A 22,373-nucleotide genomic window follows, 5' to 3' on the forward strand; every position below is an offset into this window, starting at 1 on the left:
GACCAACCTAGATAGCATATTGAAAAGCAGAGACATTACTTTGCCAACAAAGGTCCGTCTAGTCAAGGCTATGGTTTTTCCTGTGGTCACATATGGATGTGAGAGCTGGACTGTGAAGAAAGCTGAGTGCTGAAGAATTGATACTTTTGCACTGTGGTGTTGGAGAAGACTCTTGAGAGTCCCTTGGACTGCAAGGAGATCCAACCAGTCCATTCTAAAGGAGATCAGTCCTGGGTGTTCTTTGGAAGGAATGATGCTAAAACTGAAACTCCAGTACTTTGGCCATCTCATGCGAAGAGTTGACTCATTGGAAAAGACTCTGATGCTGGGATGGATTGGGGGCAGGAGGAGAAGGGGACGACAAAGGATGAGATGTCTGGATGGCATCACTGACTCAATGGACGTGAGTTTGAGTGAACTCTGGGAGTTGGTGATGGACAGGGAGGCCTGGCGTGCTGTGATTCATGGGGTCACAAAGAGTTGGACACGACTGAGTGACTGAACTGAACTGAATGTGATAGTGGTTGATTAGATTACAATAGAGCTGTATTTGATGGATTTAGAAAGTTTTTCTGTTTGTACCCCAGGCTTTATTATTTGGTTTTCACATTAAAGGAAAATATTGTTCCCCTATAGATTCCCTGAAATAATCTATGTTATTGAAGTTGCTTTAATCCAAGCACATAACAGATCTGAAAAACAATGAAGTAAGAATTGGGGTTGAGATACTGCAAGAGAAATTCTTGATTGCATTTTTTTCTCTTTTTAAACCTATTTGAGATAGAAACTATAAGAGCAGACTAAGACATTTCTTTCTGTAATGTAAAGTCTAAAGATAACCCACAGCCCTTTGATACAGACAGTGAGAGGTTAGTCATAAAGTATGTAATCAACACTTTGAAGTAGTGAATTCCCACTGAGATTCTTGAGAAGGTTAAGTGGCTCATAGTGAATCATCCAGCAGATGCACATACTCCTGTCTGATCTGTCTTGAAGCTGCAGGTAACTGGCCCCTAAGGTCCACAGGTGGCTTGCAAGCTTGCAATACCCTGGCAAGTCCACAGAACCCTGGAGTGTCCATGGAAATGGGAAAAACTGGCATAAACTGCCACGTTGGGTGATGGCCTCAGTTCACTGGCATTTCATGTGTGAATGAGTTAGGCGGTGGCTCCGGGAGAGGTTGTAGATTTTTCCAACTTATATGCCCATGGAGTCTCTGGAAGCAAGAAGTTGCTAGAAGTCTTGTGTAGCTTTTGTCCAGAACTCAGTCTCATTTTTGGTTTCTGGTGCTGGTGTTAATTCCCCTACAGGACCCTGTCTCGTCTCTTCCCTCCACTGCCCGACTCACCTAGTTGGCCCTACCTCACTCCACTTCTCACAGACTGAACAGTTTCTGCTGAGAAACCAGCATTCCTCACCACCAAAACAAGCCAAATCAAGTCTGTCTCCATTGAGGGACCACTTAGTAAACCATCTTTTTAAAAAAATTATTGTCTATTTAACATTACTTAGGTTTAAAACATTTTCTTAGGGTCAACAGTTGTCCTCTTTTTGTTGCTAAGATTCATTGATGAAAACCTCCACTAAGGGATGAAATATGTCATAGTAATAACCCTGAAGGAGATTATGAGCTGTTTATCTCTAAGTCCTCATTAGATGATCAAATCTGTAGTGGCTTCAATTCTCTGGTTCTGTATTTTTTGTGTGTGCATGCTCAGTTGCTCAGTTATGTCTGACTCTTTGCAACCCAATGGACTGCAGTCCACCAGGCTCCTCTGTCCATGAAATTTTCAGATAAGAATACTGAAGTGGGTTGCCAATATTTTGTGTAGCCCTTCACTAACTCCTGGATGCCAAGTACTTCATTACTTCTTTAAACATTGTACCTGAAAGGAAACACTGCCTTTAATTGGTGCCTTTGCATTCCAGACAAGGCTGGGTTCGGAAATAACTTCACCACGGTGGACAACAAATCCACAGCCCAAAATGTGGAAGGCATCGTCGTCAGTGCGATGTTTAAATCCCTCATCACACGCTGCGCTTCAACTACTCATGAATTGCACAGCCCTGAGAATCTGGTGAGAAGCTCACCTTTTCCTCCCACAGGAGTTCTCAGTTTTATGCCATGACCTTGAGAAAGAGAAGTTGAAATCTAAAACTGTAAAGTTAAAATGTCTATGTATTTTCCCAGTGTCACCAGCAACTCACGGTAGAAACCCAGCAATACCTTTCTCCCCCCTGTCACCTGTCATCGTACCTGCAGATAGGCTTATCTCTTCCATCTCAGAGGTTCTGTGGTAGTTGGTGAAATAGTTGCCAGGTATTCTGAGCCCTTCAGAAAGAAGGTGCTAGAGCCCAGCATGCTGGCTTGTGAAATAAACAAGAGTGTTATACCAAGCTTTTGTTTGAAACCGCATTTACTTTAATAACTAATTCAAATATGCTGCTGATCAGGTTTTGTCTTTTTTTATCAAACACCAATCTTTTAGCTACTGTTCACAAAAGACTGTGTTAATTAAAGCACCAAGGCCACAAGTAGAGAGCACCAGGTTTTAAAAGATTAGTGTTTATTGCTGCCAAGAAGATTGTGGTTTGGGATAGTAAAATAAAGATGAAGACTGACACATCTGACATGACTAAATGAATTCAGGTCTCTCAGAGGAGTAAAGAAGCATTTCTGTATCTTACTAATCTGTTAGCTATAATGACTTCTATGCAGAAATCAGCCCATTGACACATATGGACACTATCTGCTAATCTACTTAAAACAGAGAAATAGTTTTAAGTTCTTCTAAATCACTGAAACTATGTAGTCACTTGAGATAAACAAAACAAAACCCCGAATGAAAAGGAGTTTGATTTTACTGATTGTCAAGCCTCCCAACAAGGTTCTTGGAGGTTGAGAATAACTTGCATACCATCCATGTGTTCAATTTGGTCATGGCAAGAAGTAATTTGACAAGTTGATTATAGCATATATGAACTCTTATAAGTCTTACCCTACATGTGCATGTATAGAAGAAATACTACATTTCTTAATTGTATTTAAATCAATTTAAATTTGGCTTTGAACCTCCATTCCACCGGAATAGCTGGAAGTTGAACCTCACTCATTCTTGGGTCTCCCAGCTTCAGAGAGTAGGGCAAATATTCTGAAGTCTTAGGTAGGACCCAGGGCTTGTGGTGAGGCTCCATGGGTGTCAAGCATCAGTTATATCTGTTTGTTCGCATGGTGCTCTCTGCTGCTTAAGGATGGGCACTCTGGTGAATTTGGAACCCTTGTTTTTTGGAGTCTTGCCTTCCATGGAGGAGCTACCACATTGCAGAGTGAGAGCATAAGGCCTTCTTCTCACAGGACCAAAAGGACACTTTATGTTTTCCTCAGTGGCCCTTCCTTCTGCTTTTCTAAAGATCATGGGCATAACTGTCCCAGTGGTCTTAGATTTTGAAATCCAAAGCTCTAAGGTGTTGTTTAGGCTTCTATGTTCTTCTTTGTCATGAACCTTTCCTAAGACACAGAATATACTAACTACCTTCTTAGAGAAGACAGATGGGGAAATGCTGAATGCGAAGCTTAATATATTAAAAAAAAAGAAAAAAGTCCTGCATTAAATATTGAATCACTAATACATTGGTTTTAATAGCCTTGTGTCTTTGTAAGTCTATAGTCAAGTTCATGCTCAAATGAGCTACAACATACATATTATTTGCTAAGTCTATGTAGAAAAATGTATCATCCTTGAATGTTAGGCTCTATTAGAATTGTCTAGAAGGTTTAGCATAATTTATCACAGTGATGCCAAAAATTTGGAGAAGTTGAACAGCGACTGAAATCTCTAGTCTAGACAAAATTCTGATTCCCTTATTTTTGCAGGCATCTCTTCAGAAGTCCCAAGAGACATAATTAAAAATTTGGAGGTTCAGTTGTTATAAAAGTATAAACTGATGTCTTTCTAATGTCACAGCCAACTTTCTAAATATGTAGCATGGTGACTATCCTTTTTGATACTAAGAATGACAGGCAAGGTTTTTAGTAATGTTACCATGGGAACAATGGAGGGGCAGGATACCATTAGTTGCACTATAGTAATCTCTCTTCCTTTTATGATCCCAAGGCTCATCTAAGTCCAAGGAATTACCTTCTACCCCTCTTCCTATGAATATTCTTCAAAGACACAACTATCTTTCTTTCCCCACACTTTCCTCCTGGCCTCCAAATAGGGGCTGTATTGTGACATCCGTCAGCTGGTCCAGTTTATCAAGGAGGCCCATGGGAATGTCTTCAGGAGAGTGGCCCTCAGCGCTTTGCTTGACAGTGCTGAGAAGTTGGCACCAGGGAAAAAGGTGGAGGAAAATGAACCGGAATCTAAGCCTGGAAGAGGAAAAAGGTTGGAAGCTTGAGCTCTCTGAATGTGAGGGTTTGCCCAGTCTGTAGAATATAATGTCCTGTTGTCTTGTCCATGATGTGAAATTGCAGGGCAGGGATGAAGGACTGTCCTGTATGAGTGATACCACTGGCAGGGCCCAGGTGCAGCCTAGAAAACGGAAGAGTTTCCTATTAAACAAATGCTGCCTCTGTATGAATCAGAGCTTAGTTGATCCCAAACTTTCATACACTTGAACCTTACTTCATAGCTTTTACTTATATAGTAAAATGTTATCTATGTTTTAGTCCCTTCAATAGGTATCATTTATATTTTTTGTCCAGAAAGAAAAAGCAATTGCTGATACCATATCATTCTGTTCAGTAAGTAATATTTTTAACATGGTGAAAGATAAACAACTGAGACATGTCCAATTATGTTTTCTTCTAGTAAACATGAATTTAAGGGCTTTGCAGGTAGCTCAGTGGTAAAGATTCTGTCTGCCAATGCAGGAGACATGGGCTCACTTCTGGGTCAGGAAGATCCCCTGGAGAAGGAAATGGCAACCAATTCCAGTATTCTTGCCTAGGAAATTCCATGGACAGAGGAGCCTGGCAGGCTATAGTCCATGGGGTCACAAAGAGTTGGACATGACTTAGTGTCTAAACAACAATAAGAAGCATGAATTTATTGTATGCCTGTTCTGTAAGAAATGTCACTTATGAAGATTAAAAGAAATGCCTCAATTTAACATCCTGCCTGCAGTTACTGCCTCTGTGTGCAATGATGGTATTATAGTCTTCTCAGGCAATAATGCAGCTAGGTAGTAAGTTAAATGGTAGGACATAAATTCCATAGCACATAGACTCATGATGGTATAGGGGGTGTGCAGTCCATTTAGGTTGTCTGTAACAGTGTTTTGCTTTATGAAGTCTATGAATTACTGAGAAGTGGTGTCCTGCTCTGCTGTGGTGGAATGCACCATTTGCACAGGTCAGAGGCGGGAAGCGTGGTGGATAAAGGCCCGGTGACCGCCGCACCTGAGGAATGTCGCAGCTTTATGTCCGGTCGCCCCTCACAGACTCCAGAGCAGTAAGTAGAATTAGCTTTGTCTCCAATGCAATGGGCTGAGCACTTCCCCCTAGAAGAAATTCTATTTCCCAAGCTGCTATTTACTTTTCCTATCTGCTGAACTTCTCCTTGCTTCTGCCCTTTACTTTTCATTCCCATGTGGCTTATCTCTACAGGCTCAAATCGCAAGTAATCAACTTCATGCTTCCAGGAAGCCTCCCTCACTGCCTTTCCTATTTCCCGCCCCTACCCCACTCTGTCTTCCATGCACAATCTTGCAGGTAAATCTTGAAAAGTAGCATGGATAGCAGGTACGAGGGTGATGTCATCCACTTTCTTGCTTAAAATATCTCTTATAAATCACTTACAACTGTCAATAATTGAAGCTTTATCCAGAAATATATAAGATAATCTTCTCTCATGTCCAGCTTTACCTGAAACAGACTCATCCGTTTCATCTTGGTTCTCTCCAGAGATCCAGTCCACTGCCTCTGATATCAATTTATTTCCACTTTTGATAATGGCAATATCAAAAGCATCATGAAAATAGTGCCCCCAGAAAATGTTAGGATTATTGTAGAAACTAAATACAGTCTAGTTCTATGCAAGACTCATTTGTATTCATTCTTCTTTTGAGACCTATTTACTTGTAAGTGATGTTGATCAATACTTAAAATATGATCCTTTTAGTATGCCATTCTATCTCCCATAACCATTATTTAGTACAAAATGATTATTCTTCCAGAAATTCTGTAGGGTATTCTAGGTTTTATGGTATCCTCTCTGTACGGTCAAGGAAGTCATGTCATCACATAGGACCCTGGCAACCCACAACAAGCACGCAAAACCTTTAAGGAACAAAAGGCCTGCACAGTTCTTATAGCCCTTCAAAATTTTAGAAACTGCCCCTAAAATGAGTGGGTAAAAGTAGTTCAATTGCTCAGTCGTGTCCAACTCTCTGCAACCCCATGGACTGCAGCATGCCAGGCTTCCCTGTCCATCACCAATTCCCGGAGCTTGTTCACTCTTGTCCATCGAGTCAGTGATGCAAGTAAGGAGAAGGTAAATCAACTCCATGGGTCCAGCGACCATGTGAGTTTTTACTTAACTGCTACAGCCCCAGTGCCTCAATGGGCCTTGCTGGGTCCATAGTAGGCTCTCAATATATATCAAGAATGAATGTATGACAGTCAATGAAAGGATGGACTTATTGAATTACCATTAAGCCTTTGTCTTCTTTAATTTCTATTCTCAAAATTGAAGTTTAGTTTTTCCTTTAAAGAAGTTTTTAAGGACATAGTAAAAACCCAAACATAAGTTCTAAGAGGAAAAAAAAATGTGAAAGGCAAAGATTTGTCTGTAGCTGAATAACCAACCACAAGACTAGTTAAAAGTCCTTATATGCAGAATCTATCCAAAAAAAAATGAGAGAGGACTTTTTTCCCCCAAAATAACGCTAACAACTATTGAGTTAATCTGAACAATAAGAATGATTTAATAAGTTAACTAGATTTAAAACATAAAACTATCTACCTTGATAGGTGATCTAGTTTCCTCAATTGCAGATACTCTTTCTGTAGTTTTATAAATACCACCTGATTTCTTAGCATTTAGCACATGTCTATTCTCTCCCTTGAGGAAAGATACATGTTTTAATATGCCTCTACATAGCAATTTGCACTTGGAGGGATGTCGTAGAATGTCAAGTATGGGAATTTCCCCTGATCCAAGTGGGCCCAGGAGATGAGCTGCCACATGTCCTCTGTTTAGCACTGAAGAAAGGTAGGTGGGTAATCTTGGCTCCTACTCTGTCTTCTCTCTCTCTGTTCCCATTCCCTCCCCTTCATACCCTTTGCTTCTCCATTTTCCCTCTTAAAAATCACATTAACTGAGTGATATTAAAAGCAGTTGTATGTGCCCGTTTCTCTGAAACTCATGATTGATACATACCCTTTGGACAAAGCTGATATGGCACTTTATTGTAAAGCTGATCAATTATAGCTTCCCTGGATATTTCCCCACTCAGGCCACATAGTCAATACTCTCATGTTACACATTCTCTCAATGTTACACAATGTTACACAATACTCTCAATGTTACACATTCCCCAAAGATAAAAAATGCTTCATACACTGTAAGCATTTGATAAAATAACAGGGAAGTCAAATTTGGAAACACTGATTTAAATTCACACTGTAGGGCTTCCCTGGTGGCTCAGGCAGTAAAGAGTCCACCTGTAATGTGGGAGACCTGGGTTCGATCCCTGGTTTGGGAGTATCCCCTGGAGGAGGGCATGGCAACCCACTCCAGTGTTCTTGCCTGGAGAATCCCCATGGACAAAGAAGTCTGGTGGGCTATAGGCCATGAGGTCGCAAAGAGTTAGACATGACTGAGCGACTAAGCACCACAATATTTGAGAAGCAGAATGTCCTGAATGAAAATAATAATTAAAAATTTTGGGCTTCCCTGGTGGCTCAGTGTTGAAGAATCTGCCTGGCAATACAGGAGACAAGGGTTCAATCTCTTATCTGAGAAGATCCCACATGCCACAGGGCGACTAAGCCCGCATATCACAACTACTGAGCCTCGTGCTCTGGAACCCAGAAGCTACAACTGCTGAGCCCATGCACCGCAACTACTGAAGCCTGTGTGCCGAGAGCCTGTGCTCCACAACGAGGGTAGACCCCACGACGAGAAACCCTCCCACTGCAGCCAGAGAGTAGCCCTGACAGCAACAGAGACCGAGCACAGCCAGAAATGAATACATACAATTATTTTTAAAATGATAGCTAAAGGTTTTTATTACTCTCATGACATTTTGAGAGAGAAAATCTACATCCCTCTATAAATATCCCCAGAAAATGATTGCTTTTATACAGTACTATCAAATTTTAGGTAGATCCCAGGTATAACCCCAATGCTTATAAATAAATCATTACCTAAAACCCCCAAAACAAATTTCATCATATGTTACTCTTTTCTCTAACCTTTTCTTTCCAAATGACTAAAGTAATATATGTTGATCAAGTTGCCAAATGTGGAAAACACACACACAAAAACATAGAGAAAAATAATTTTAAAATCAAAATACCTTCAACCACTGTCAACATTTGGTATATTATGTTGGATACACATTTGAGCATGTGTACACACAAGTTTACACACACACACATAATCACATATGTGCTTCTTTAAAAAAATTAACCTGATGATAACCTGCTTAATCCATTTATTTGACCACTGCCTTTTAACTTTACAGTATATCATGAATGTACCCCTTTTCATTAGTCTTATGAAAATAGCATTTTAATGACTATGGAGGGTGCCATCTTACAGAAGTCCCAGAATTTCTTCGACTCTTTGCCTAGAATTGAATATTGAAATTGTTTCCAGTGTTTTAACATTGGCCCAAAATCTCAGTGAGCATCTAGCATCTTAGTATGTTGTTCCATCATTTCCTGGGAATAACTTCCTGGAAGTTGAATTTCTGTGTCCTTGTTGTAGACATAGGCTTTACATCACGTATTACCAAATTACCTTCCAGAAAGGTAAAATCATTCTACCTCACCATGACTGTATCATAGTACCCTTGCTTTCTCTCCGTCTCCCTACCCCTTCTTAATCTTTGTCTTTTTAATGAGTGAAAATAGGGATCTGATTTCAACTGGCCCTTTTTTTGTTAATACCTAATGAAATTAAACTCTGTATTACCATTGGCCACTTGTCTTTCTCCTCTTGTGAAATGCCCTAGTCAAAAATCCCTTTGACAGTGTTCCCATTTGTCTTATTAAGTCAGACTAAACTTTTTTTTTTTACTTTTAAGCCTTAAGATTCTTTGACATAAGAACGGTAAATAATCAGGCATCATAAAAATAACAGTGAAAAATTATGGTATGATGCATTCCCTGGGTGTGGTGATTATATTTTATTTATTCATGCATTCAAATATTTGTACAGTTCTGAGGTGGAGATGAGGGTGGAATATGGTACGACACACTGCTCAGGGAACTTCAAAGAAAAAGTTAAATATTTACTGACACTGTAAGCGTTTTTTTATGACCCACACTCACAGACGATTACCTGCAATAATATTTAGTCTTACATTATGGTTGAAACAAAATGATGACCTCAACTTGACAGCTGAGCTGTAACTATTCTCAGGAAGAGCTCAGGGAGTCAAGCTGGGTCTTCTGCCTTCCATTCCCACTCTGCCCCTTGCTAATCCCAGCCCATCATAGGTCATCCTGCATGATTTGCCTCCATGTCACTGACAGGAGGTTGAAAGAGAGTTAAAAGACTTTCACATGTGTTGTCAGACATTTAATCATCCCCTTGCCTGCTTTCAGCGATGAACAAATGCAAGGGGGAAACCTGGGGCGAAAAGATTTCTGGCGCAAGATGTTCAAATCCCAGAGTGCGGCGAGCGACACCAGCAGCCAGTCTGAGCAAGACACTTCAGAATGTACCACCGCCCATTCAGGGACCACCTCTGACAGGCGCGCCCGCTCCCGGTCCCGCAGGATTTCACTCCGGAAGAAGCTTAAACTTCCCATAGGTAAAAGTATGTCTTTTTTATTTTATGGATTCTCTTATTCCCTGCCATGTCCTCAGATCAGCTCATAATCAGAACAGAGCAATTCATGGGAAAGTAGAGAAAGGGAAAGCTTTCAAGTCACAAACCCTAGGGTGATTCATTCATTCATTCATTTCTTTCAGCAGGTATTTCTCAAACCTTTTACTGTGAGCTTCTAGGGTGTGCAAACACTGTGCTAAACTTCAGTGATTAAATGATGAGCAGCATTTCACAGTGTCTGACTCTGCTGAACTTAGAATCTATGAGGGGTGGCAACCACTAAAGCAGATCATTATACAACAAAGTATAGTTGCAAGCTATGAATTTTATGAAGGAAATCTACATGGTGCTGTGAAAGCATGCAATAGCAAGACCCAATCTAAATAGGAAGAGGAGACAGAAATCAGGGAAGGCATCCTGAAGCAAGTGACATTAATATCTGCAGAGTACTTGGGAGAAGGAGGAAGGAGAGCACTCCAAGTGGTAGCAATGCAATATGCAAAGGTATTAGGAGGGAGGGACATGGAAGAACTGAGACAAGAGCATCTCTATGACAATGGTGGAGCCATAGAGACCAGAGTATTGTGGGCCTTGCAGGTCACCTGGCTCTTCATCTTTTAGCCCTACAGAGGCCAGATGGGATGTTGAACAGGGGGGTAACATAAGCCATAAGCAAGTAGATTTTTTTTCTAGAAGATCACTGCATGGAAAACATACTGGAGGCAGCATGAGTGGATAAGGGAGATCAGATAGAAAGCTGCATTATGGTCCAGGTATAAGTAACAGTAGCTTAGACTGGGTGGTGACCATGTAGACGGAAAGAAATGGACATATTTGAAAGATACTTAGGAGGTAAAATCGACAGGACTTAATGGAAGATGTGAAATTTGACAAGGACTACATGGATTACACTTTTAATCACCCAAGAGGCCCAGGTTCTTTTTGTCCTGATCTTAGTCATGTGATCTTATAGTCCAACAGTGAATGTTTTGGTTCAAAGCATGTACATTTTGAAAACAATTTTTGTTCACTTTTGTTTACATTGGGTCCTGTAATTTTCATTGCTTTTTGGGCCCATGCCAACATTTTTGTCTAATCCATTTGGGAGAAAATGCTATAATGGTCTAATTTTTTTAAAAATTATTAACTAGGAAACTGGCTGAAACGTTCGTCTCTCTCGGGCCTGGCAGACGGCGTGGAAGACCTCCTGGACATCAGTTCTGTGGACCGCCTGTCTTTCATCAGGCAAAGCTCCAAGGTAAACAGGACGTTACTTACGTAAGGGAATGTTGTAGTCACTAATAGAAAAATGTCAGGGCTGAGAAGTGCAAAACACCTGGAGGGGCTGAAGAAATTCTCTTCACGTTTAGTAAGTTTGGGGAACTTAAATGAACTATGGAAACAAAGATGCCTTAGTATTCAGATCAGATCAGTCGCTCAGTTGTGTCCAACTCTTTGCTACCCCATGAATCGCAGCATGCCAGGCCTCCCTGTCCATCAACTCCCGGAGTTCACTCAGACTCACGTCCATCGAGACAGTTATGCCATCCAGCCATCTCATCCTCTGTCGTCCCCTTCTCCTTCTGCCCCCAATCCCTCCCAGCATAAGAGTCTTTTCCAATAAGTCAACTCTTTGCATGAGATGGCCAAAGTACTGGAGTTTCAGCTTTAGCATCATTCCTTCCAAAGAAATCCCAGGGCCGATCTCCTTCAGAATGGACTGGTTGGATCTCCTTGCAGTCCAAGGGACTCTCAAGAGCTTCTCCAACACCACAGTTCAAAAGCATCAATTCTTTGGCGCTCAGCCTTCTTCACAGTCCAACTCTCACATCCACACATGACCACAGGAAAAACCATAGCCTTGACTAGACGAACCTTTGTTGGCAAAGTAATATCTCTGCTTTTCAATATGCTATCTAGGTTGGTCATAACCTTCCTTCCAAGGAGTAAGCGTCTTTTAATTTCATGGCTGCAGTCACCATCTGCAGTGATTTTGGAGCCCAGAAAAATAAAGTCTGACACTGTTTCCACTGTTGCCCCATCTATTTCCCATGAAGTGATGGGACCGGATGCCATGATTTTCGTTTTCTGAATGTTGAGCTTTAAGCCAACTTTTTCACTCTCCACTTTCACTTTCATCAGGAGGCTTTTTAGTTCCTCTTCACTTTCTGCCATAAGGGTGGTGTCATCTGCATATCTGAGGTTATTGATATTTCTCCCGGCAATCTTGATTGCAGCTTGTGTTTCTTCCAGTCCAGCGTTTCTCATGATGTACTCTGCATATAAGTTAAATAAACAGGGTGACAATATACAGCCTTGACGTACTCCTTTTCCTATTTGGAACCAGTCTGTTGTTCCATGTCCAGTTCTAACTGTTGCTTCCTGACCTGCATACAAATTTCTCAAGAGGCAGATCAGGTGGTCTGGTATTCCCATCTCTTTCAGAATTTTCCACTGTTTATTGTGATCCACACAGTCAAAGGCTTTGGCATAGTCAGTAAAGCAGAAATAGATGTTTTTCTGGAACTCTCTTGCTTTTTCTATGATCCAGCAGATGTTGGCAATTTGATCTCTGGTTCCTCTGCCTTTTCTAAAACCAGCTTGAACATCTGTAAGTTCACGGTTCACATATTGTTGAAGCCTGGCTTGGAGAATTTTGAGCATTAGTTTACTAGAGTGTGAGATGAGTGCAATTGTGCGGTAGTTTGAGCATTCTTTGGCATTGTCTTTCTTTGGGATTGGAATGAAAACTGACCTTTTCCAGTCCTGTGGCCACTGCTGAGTTTTCCAAATGTGCTGGCATATTGAGTGCAGCACTTTTACAGCATCATCTTTCAGGATTTGAAATAGCTCAACTGGAATTCTATCACCTCACTAGCTTTGTTCGTAGTGATGCTTCCTAAGGCCCACTTGACTTCACATTCCAGGATGTCTGGCTTTAGGTCAGTGATCACACCATTGTGATTATCTGGGTCGTGAAGATCTTTTTTGTACAGTTCTTCTGTGTATTCTTGCCATCTCTTCTTAATATCTTCTGCTTCTGTTAGGTCCAATCACAGAAAGGAAAACAGTGACAAAAACTTTAAATAAAATTGTAACGCAGCTATAAAGAGGTATATAGCTATTTGTGCTCGTGCTCAGTTGTGTCTGACTCTTTGTGACCCGGTGGACTATAGTCCACCAAACTCTTCCCCCCATGAAATTTTCCAGGCAAGTATACTGGAGTGGGTCGCTGTTTCCTCTTCCAGGGGATTTCTGGGCCCAGGGTTCGAACTTGCGTCTCCTACATTGGCAGGCAGATTCTTTACCACTGAGTCACCTGGGAAGCCCATATAGATATTAATTCCCAGCTACTTTTAACACACTTGAAATCCTCACATTTTGAGATCCTGTTGAAGGACACATAACTGTACAATGTGCATAGATTTCTTTTATACACACACAGAGTTTATCTTTGTTCCCTCCTTTTCCTACCATCTGAACCATTCTCCCCATTGACAAGAACAAAGAAGCTCAGGGTGATTTTTCCCACTTATGGCCTTCATCTGTTAAGCATCTTAGTAGCCTGCAGTTTGGAAAAGGTCATAATTCTTACTGAAAGCATTTCTGATGAGAATCTTTCTTGTGACTGGTTTGTGGTCTGCTCACAGTAATTGTTGGTGTGTGATAGAAGTTACATTCCTTTATATACAATTTGCCTAAACTTTTTCTTCTTAGATCTCACTAAAACCAATTTTCTTCTGTTTCAAAAATAATGTTTTTAAATTATAAAAAGAATATAGCAATATTATGAGACATTTAGAAGATATATTTGTAATTCCTCCTTCATATTCTTTTTATTAAAATTTGGCCAAGTATTTGAGAGTCTGTGAAGTATATAGCTTCTTTGCTTTGCTGTAAACACATTTTAAGCATTAGGGGAGAAAGCATGTTATTGCACTTTAATTATAGGACACCTTGTGAATTCATTTTTACTGATTCTTGCATAGAGATTTGAAATCTTCTATTTGGCTGTCTTTTACTTTCATCTGATTCTCAGCTGTGGTGTTTTTTATAAAGGATGAATATGACTTGTTCATAAATTTGAGTTTGGACTTTAGCAGAATTAAACTCTAAGACTATCTCAATTATTTGCTAAACTATTTTCACAGTGCCCAATTATTTTACTTTCAATCTATGATCAAGACTCTCCTTCAAAGTATAGTTGTAAGTGATGTCTTTTTGGTACGTGGAAATAAACTCTACAAACTAGCTAACCAGATATGGAAATTGGAAAAAATGAAGTGACTTTTATATAATAAACAAATTATTTTTCAAGGTAAAGGTTAAGTTCAGTTCAGTCGCTCGTCGTGTTTGACTCTGTGACGTCATAAACCCCAGCACGCCAGGCCTCCCTGTCTATCACCAACTGCCGGAGTCTACCCAAAACCATATCCATTGGGTCGGTGATGCCATCCAACCATCTCATCCTCTGTCATCCCTTTCTCCTCCTGCCCTCAATCTTTCCCAGAATCAGGGTCTTTTCAAATGAGTCAGCTCTTCGCATCAGGTGGCCAAAGTATTGAAGTCTCAGCTTCAACATCTGTCCTTCTCATGAACACCCAGGACTGATCTCCTTAGGATGAACTGGTGGGATCTCCAAGGGACTCTCAAGAGTCTCCTCCAATACCACAGTTCAAAAGCATCAATTCTTCAGTGTCAGCTTCCTTTATAGTCCAACTCTCACATCCATACATGACCACTGGAAAAACCATAGCCTTGACTAGACGGAACTTTGTTGAAAAAGTAATGTCTCTGCTTTTTAATATGCTGTCTAGATTGGTCATAACTTTCCTCCCAAGGAGCAAGTGTCTTTTAATTTCATGGCTGCAATCACCATCTGCAGTGATTTTGGAGCCCAGAAAACTAAAGTCAGCCACTGTTTCCACTGAATCCCCATCTATTTACCATGAAGTGATGGGACTGGATGACATAATCTTAGTTTTCTGAATGTTAAGCTTTAAGCCAACTTTTTCACTCTCCTCTTTCACCTTCATCAAGAGGCTCTTTAGTTTTTCTTCACTTTAAGCCATAGGGGTGGTGTCATCTGCATATCTGAGGTTATTGATATTTCTCCCAGCAATCTTGATTCCAGCTTGTGCTTCCTCCAGCCCAGCGTTTCTCACGATGTACTCTGCATATAAGTTAAATAAGCAGGGTGACAGTATACAGCCTTGACATACTCCTTTTCCTATTTGGAACCAGTCTGTTGTTCCATGTCCAGTTCTACCTGTTGCTTCCTGACCTGCATATAGGTTTCTCAAGAGGCAAGTCAGGTGGTCTGGTAGTCCCATCTCCTTCAGAATTTTCCACAGTTTATTGTGATCCACACAGTCAAAGGCTTTGGCATAGTCAATAAAGCAGAAATAGATGTTTTTCTGGAACTCTCTTGCCTTTTCCATGGTCCAGCAGATGTTGGCAATTTGATCTCTGGTTCCTCTGCCTTTTCTAAAACCAGCTTGAACATCTGTAAGTTCACAGTTTACATATTGTTGAAGCCTGGCTTGGAGAATTTTGAGCATTAGTTTACTAGAGTGTGAGATGAGTGCAATTGTGCGGTAGTTTGAGCATTCTTTGGCATTGCCTTTCTTTGGGATTGGAATGAAAACTGACCTTTTCCAGTCCTGTGACCACTGCTGAGTTTTCCAAATTTGCTGACAAATTGAGTGCAGCATTTTCACAGCATCATCTTTTAGGATTTGAAATAGCTCAACTGGAATTCTATCACCTCCACTAGCTTTGTTCAAAGTGATGCTTCCTAAGGCCCACTTGACTTCACATTCCAGGATGTCTGGCTTTAGGTGAGTGTGAGTGATCACATCATTGTGATTATCTGGGTCATGAAATTCTTTTTTGTACAGTTCTTCTGTGCATTGTTGCCACCTCTTCTTAAGATCTTCTGCTTCTGTTAGGTCCATACCATTTCTGTCCTTTATGGAGCCCATCTTTGCAGGAAATGTTCCCTTGGTATCTCTAATTTTCTTGAAGACATCTCTAGTTTTTCCCATTCTGTTGTCTTCCTCTATTTCTTTGCATTGATCACTGAGGAAGGCTTTCTTATCTCTCCTTGCTATTCTTTGGAACTCTGCATTCAAATGGGTATAACTTTCCTTTTCTTCTTTGATTTTGGCTTCTCTTCTTTTCACAGCTGTTTATAAGTCCTCCTTAGACAGCCATTTTGCTTTTTTTGCATTTCTTTCTCTTGGGGATCGTCTTGATCCCTGTCTCCTGTACAATGTCATGAACCTCTGTCCATAGTTCATCAGGCACTCTGTCTATCAGATATAGTCCCTTAAATCTATTTCTCACTTCCACTGTAGAGTCATAAGGTGTTTGATTTAGGTCATACCTGAATGGTCTAGTGGTTTTCCTCATTTTCTTCAATTTAAGTCTGAATTTGGCAATAAGGAGTTCATGATCCGAGCCACAGTCAACTCCCTGTCTTCTTTTTGCTGACTGTATAGAGCTTCTCCATCTTTGGCTGCAAAGAATATAATCGGTCTGATTTCTGTGTTGACCATCGGGTGATGTCCATGTGTATAGTCTTCTCTTGTGTTATTGGAAGAGGGTGTTTGCTATGACCAGTGCATTCTCTTGGCAGAACTCTTTTAGCCTTTGCCCTGCTTCATTCTGTACTCCAAGGCAAATTTGCCTGTTATTCCAGGTGTTTCTTGACTTCCTACTTTTGCATTCCAGTCCCCTGTAATGAAAACATCTTTTGGGGGTGTTAGTTCTAGAAGGTCTTGTAGATCTTCATAGAACCATTCAACTTCAACTTCTTAAGCATTACTAGTTGGGGCATAGACTTGGATTACTGTGATATTGAATAGTTTTCCTTGGAAACGAACAGAGATCATTCTGTATTTTTTGAGATAGCATCCAAGTACTGCATTTCAGGCTCTTTTGTTGACTATGATGACTACTTCATTTCTTCTAAGGTAAAGGTTAGTATAAACACAAAAAATTTCTTTTGAGTTAAGTTATCTGACTTCTTGTTTTTTTTTTTCTTAGGTCAAATTCACCAGTGCCGTGAAGCTTTCTGAAGGTGGGCCAGGGAGTGGAATAGAAAATGGAAGAGACGAAGAGGAAAATTTCTTCAAACGTCTTGGTAAATGTCACTTGGCCTAAGAATTGCATGCAACTTTCATTACATGAAACAAATATTTGATTAAATTAAATGATCTACTTTATATTTTCCTTGATTTCTTAATAATTTTTTCCTCATATATATGTTGCTTGCATTACTCTTCACTAAGTCATGCCTGACTCTTTGTGACCCCATGGATTGCAGCCTGCCAGGCTTCTCTGTCCATAGGATTTTCCAGGTAGAATACTAGAGTGGGTTGCCATGTCCTATTCCAGGGGAGCTTCCCAATCCAGGGATTGAAACTGCATCTCCTGGATCTCCTGCATTGACAGGAGGATTCTTTACCACTGTGCCACGTGGCAAGCCATACCCTTTAGAGGCTTGTATATACATCTCTGTTAACCATTTGGTTTAACACATATTAGTGGATGTTCTACTGTGTTCCTCATTCCCTAGTGGGCCCTGGATTTACAAAGAATAAGGCACAGGCTTTTCTTCTGCTGTTCTGTCCTTTATTAAAAATCCGAGAGCTTTAAAGAACCTTCAGATATCCTTTTATCCACCCACCTATCTACTTAGGAATTCTGCACAGTAAATCCCTGACAGGTGGCCAGCCACCCTCTGAGCACTTCCACCGAGGGGGAGCTTATGACTGTACAAAGCAATCTGTTCCAGAACTAGACAGTTTTCGTTGTTAGAAAGACTTTCCTTATATTCTGAAAATATACTTATCCATAAACTTGACTCACTGGTCTAGTTTTGGTATCTCTAGCTGCACTCCGCCCCCCCCCCACCCCTGCCCACACACACACACACACACTCATACACTCATTCATACACACATTGCTAGTTTCACCTATTATCTATTTCATGTTCTCTCTTTTGATCTCACTTCTGCTGGTTAAATATTGTTGATTCCTTTTGTTTTACTTACATAGAACTGTCTCTAGATCTATCACCATCCCGATTCTATTTTACTGTGAATCAGAATTAGATGATATGATTTCAAAATGGGGTGCTTCAGATGGAATGTAATACACTATATTTGACTTTAGTCACTGTAATAGATAGTGTAACTGTTAAGCACCAGGGGTATAACCAGTAGATGAATACAATTGAAGAGTGCATTGTCTGTTTTCACATCACAGAGTTGGTTTGTGTTGAATTTGGGATTAGCCTTTGCCAGTTGTCCTTTACATGAATAAATATCATGTATTATTTTGATGTAGCTATTATTAATTCTTCATCTCAGAATAAATAATATGTATTGTTTCATTAACATGAAGGGTAGTTAAGTCACTTACCCAGGAAGGAAATTAAGAGATAGGACCCAAAACAAGTTAAATTCTGAATCTTCCATACAATTGTGCTATAAAAATGCATCAGCAGGGACTTCCCTGGACAGCTCCTAGAAAACATATAGTTGACTTATTGATTGACAACTTGTGGCTACAGTTTTTGGCCAATGATACATTTAATATACTAATGATCAGCAAGAACTTTCCCACATTATTGCAAAAACATCACCAGACTTTACCAAAAAATTATCTCACTGATACCTTTATAACTCTGTCAAAAGGAGGAAAGTAATTTAGTTTAACATGATATTTTCTTCACGAAACCAAGTGGTTCCTTTTTTTTGTTTGTTTGTTTGGTTGTGTTTTGTCTTTTTAGTGATCCTCTCTATCTAATTCTCTGTTACAGAATTTGGCTAGGCATACATACATCAAGGGGCTTCCCAGGTGGTGCTAGTGGTAAAGAACCTGCCTGCCAATGAAGGAGATGTAAGAGATGTGGGTTTAATCCCTGGGTTGGGAAGATTCCCTGGAGGAGGAAATGGCAACTCATTCCAGTATTCTTGCTTGGAAAATCCCATGGACAGAGGAGCTGGGCAGGCTACAGTCCATAGGGTCATGAAAGGTCAGGTCTGTGGTTTCAAGAATCTTCCTATTAATTGGGAACTTTGTCATTTTCAGTCCTCTTGCACTCTTTCCACTCATATTTCAGAGAAGATGCATCTAATGTTCAAAGTTGTTAGTATTATAAATAGATTTTTGTGGTGGTTGTTTGAGAAGGAAGTGTGGAACTAAACTACATTCTCTAAATGTGTGCTGTGTTAGCTGGATGTCATTTGACTAGTACTGTGATTGCATCTTCAGGTCCTTTCTGTGCACTGGAGTGTAATTTGATGGAACTGAGACATAACCTCAGAGAGTCGGGTCTCTCACATTGGTTGCCTTCTTAATGAAGCTTTTCTGTACTTTCCCATTTGTGAATTTTTCTCTTTAGTAGAAAAGAAGAAAGCATGATTGAGTTGTTTATCTCCCTTTCCTTCTTCAAGTAATAGGTCAATATTTTTATTCTTACTCTTATTCCAAACATGTTATCATTAGTCTTGCTCATGCACCTTCGTTTCTTCTGGATTTTGTGTTTTTCTCACCACTGTTCTTACAGACTTCCGCCATTGTTTCATGTACTCTTTATATTTCATTCACAAATAGAAAAGACCTGATACAAAATAGTCACACATCCTGAGTCTAGGGTGAGTTTGCGTCAACAGTACCCACAATACAGTCTCTACCTGTGTGTCTAGAAGACAAAATGATAAAAATCTGGAACTGATTCTGGGATATTTAATGTGTTTTTGACTGAGAAAAGAATGTGGTTTGTACATCATCATTCTTTGTCCATAATCTCTGGCTTGTTAAAAATTTTTAAAGTATTCTATGAGATAATTCTTTTGGAATGTTTTGCAAGAGACAGATATCCCCAGCTATTCTAAAAAATCAAAACAACATTATCTGCTCATCTGAGTACATTGTATTTTGCAACAACTGCCATCCTTGACCTTGTAAACATCTTAACTTTGAACCTGTTTTTGCATTTTATTTCTTTCTTTTCCTTTTTCTAATACTTTGCAATCTGTGAATAGATGATCACTGCACATCCATTATAGATGCATTGTCCATTTCTTTCTCATTTAAATTACTTTAATTACCTATTTTCTCTGTTTCTTTAAAGTTGTTGAAGAAAGCAAATACCAAACATTCTAACTCTCGGTTTCAATGCAGTACCCTAACTTCACTGGGTTAAGATAAAATGAATATGTGGTTGAATTTTTTAATCTAAGATTTTATTCAACAAATGAAAACTACATTTACTGAACATTTACAGAATTGAAATTACATTCAGAGACCAGCCATCTTTTTCTTCTGTATTTTCCTATTTGCTAAGAATATTTCATTTTAGAAATCATATTGTCTCTATTTGAAGGAAGATATTTCATTAACTAAAACAATGTTTTTTCCCCCCAACTGACCAGGAAAATTGATGACTTCTTTGTGCTCAGCTCTGTCATGAATTGTATGGAAAATGCTTCTTAAAGAAATACTAGATTTTAAAATGTCCTTGAGATCTAGCAACTTTTTGGAAATACATCCTATGTAAATTATACATCAGTAAATTTAATGTAAAAAAATAGTCAATAAGTGTAACTAGAATGTATTGAGACTAAAATATTACTCATGATGGAGCAAGCCAAGAGGCATCCTTACATTCTAGTAAATGTATATAAAAGATTGATAAGGAAGAGGTACATTTTATAAGCAAATTACTTTTAATGTTTCTTTCAGTATCACAATATGAAAGGTCAACAGGGTGCAACTGGACAGTCTGTATCATGTACAGTGTTGATTAATTTCTTACAGTAAATTTTACTGAAAAAATCACAACCTTCAGCAGGATGTAAAAGTCTTCAACATAAACATTTGGGTATTCTAAAACATAGTGTGGCCTGGTGGGAAGAGAACAGGCTGTTTGTTACCAGTTTGGATTTGAATTCTGACCTTATCACTTTCTGTTGCATGAACTTAAACAGAGCTAATTCTCCTGTCCTTTCCTCTTTATCTCTCTGTTTCTATTCCTTCTCATTCTCTCTCTTTTAAAAATCATTTTAAAGATCTATCTTATATAGCTGTTACAAAAAAATAAAATAAATTATAAAATCTCTCATACAGTACTTGACACATATTAAGTGCTCAAAGAGTTAGTAAATATATTGTTATCTATTAACCTATATGGGCTTCCCAGCTGGCACTAGTGGTAAAGAACCTACTTGCCAGTGCAAGAGACATAAGAGATACAGGTTTGATCCCTGGGTCAGGAAGATTCCCTGGAGGAGGGCATGACAACCCACTCAAGTATTCTTGCCTGGAGAATCCCATGGACAGAGGAGCCTTGTGGGCTACAGTCCACATGATCACAAAAACCAGACATGACTGAAGCAACTTGGCTCACAAGCACATTAATGCTATATAGATACAATGGAAATTTTCCATTGTAAATAGCTTTTACTCACAGCATGATCCTTACATCCTGGACTTGTGGGGTTTTTACCAAATGTGCATTGTCTGTGAATGATTCTTCACAGAATAGATTCTTACCAACAATGATTGTTTTGATCACTTCTGTTTTCATTATTTTATTTATACTTCTTAACTGTGTTGTTTCTGAAGTTCTTTCTATCAAAATGATACTTTCTTGGGAATTCCCTGAAGGTTCAGTGGTTAGGACTCTGCAGGGGGCAGAGATTCGATCCCTGGTTGGGAAATGAAGATCCTGTATGCCACCTGGCGTGGCCAAAAAAAAAAAAAGGAAAGGGAGACTTTCTTTAGTAATATTGAATATATATTTTTAGAAGTAATTATCTTGTCAAAAAATATTGAAAAAATGGTCGTATATTTATTCTTAATGCTTCCTTTAATAAAATGATGAAAACTTTAAATTGGTTAAATAAGAATAAATTTTTTGACCATCCAGTCTATCTTATACATTAGTTCTATTACAAATGAGAGTTATCACTTAATGTATCTTAAATCTTAATTATGGTAAGAAATAATGGAACAATTTGATTCACTGAAAAGAAAAATCTTATTATTTGGGAATCTATCTTAAATTCAAAGTTTAAATTTAGGTACAATTAAAGTTATAAATATTTAATGAATGAGATATCCTGTGGCATGTGTATCTATTAAAGGACTGTATAAAAACGATGAATAAAGTTATATATAGATAGGAAAAATAACAGGAAGTTACCTGTTCTAATGGTTTTGCTTATGTTCAATGAGTAAATAGAATAGTATTTTGAAAGACAGCTGTCTGAAGACGATGTTGTCCAGGAAATGTTTGTTCATTATTTGCAGCTTCTAGCTATGCCTTTTTAGGACCATTTGAAATTCTG

The 22,373-nt window shown here is 39.3% G+C and overlaps 1 protein-coding gene across 15 annotated transcripts in view; it reads left to right on the forward strand.

Annotated features, from left to right (window-relative positions):
- The window catches only part of UNC80 (unc-80 homolog, NALCN channel complex subunit), a 231,296-nt gene that overhangs the window by 62,485 nt on the left and 146,438 nt on the right, over positions 1-22,373 (forward strand). For 12 of the 15 annotated variants that reach the window (XM_070771381.1, XM_070771414.1, XM_070771428.1 and 9 more), the window contains exons 16-21: positions 1,930-2,078; positions 4,222-4,388; positions 5,358-5,456; positions 9,782-9,996; positions 11,160-11,266; positions 17,059-17,155. In XM_070771381.1, coding sequence (XP_070627482.1) covers positions 1,930-2,078; positions 4,222-4,388; positions 5,358-5,456; positions 9,782-9,996; positions 11,160-11,266; positions 17,059-17,155 — 834 coding nt within the window. The remainder of the gene's footprint in view (positions 1-1,929; positions 2,079-4,221; positions 4,389-5,357; positions 5,457-9,781; positions 9,997-11,159; positions 11,267-17,058; positions 17,156-22,373) is intronic. The other 3 variants (XM_070771392.1, XM_070771420.1, XM_070771423.1) reach the window with 1 other exon arrangement.

The sequence above is a fragment of the Bos indicus genome, chromosome 2 (assembly GCF_029378745.1).
Source record: "Bos indicus isolate NIAB-ARS_2022 breed Sahiwal x Tharparkar chromosome 2, NIAB-ARS_B.indTharparkar_mat_pri_1.0, whole genome shotgun sequence".
Taxonomy (NCBI): domain Eukaryota; kingdom Metazoa; phylum Chordata; class Mammalia; order Artiodactyla; family Bovidae; genus Bos; species Bos indicus.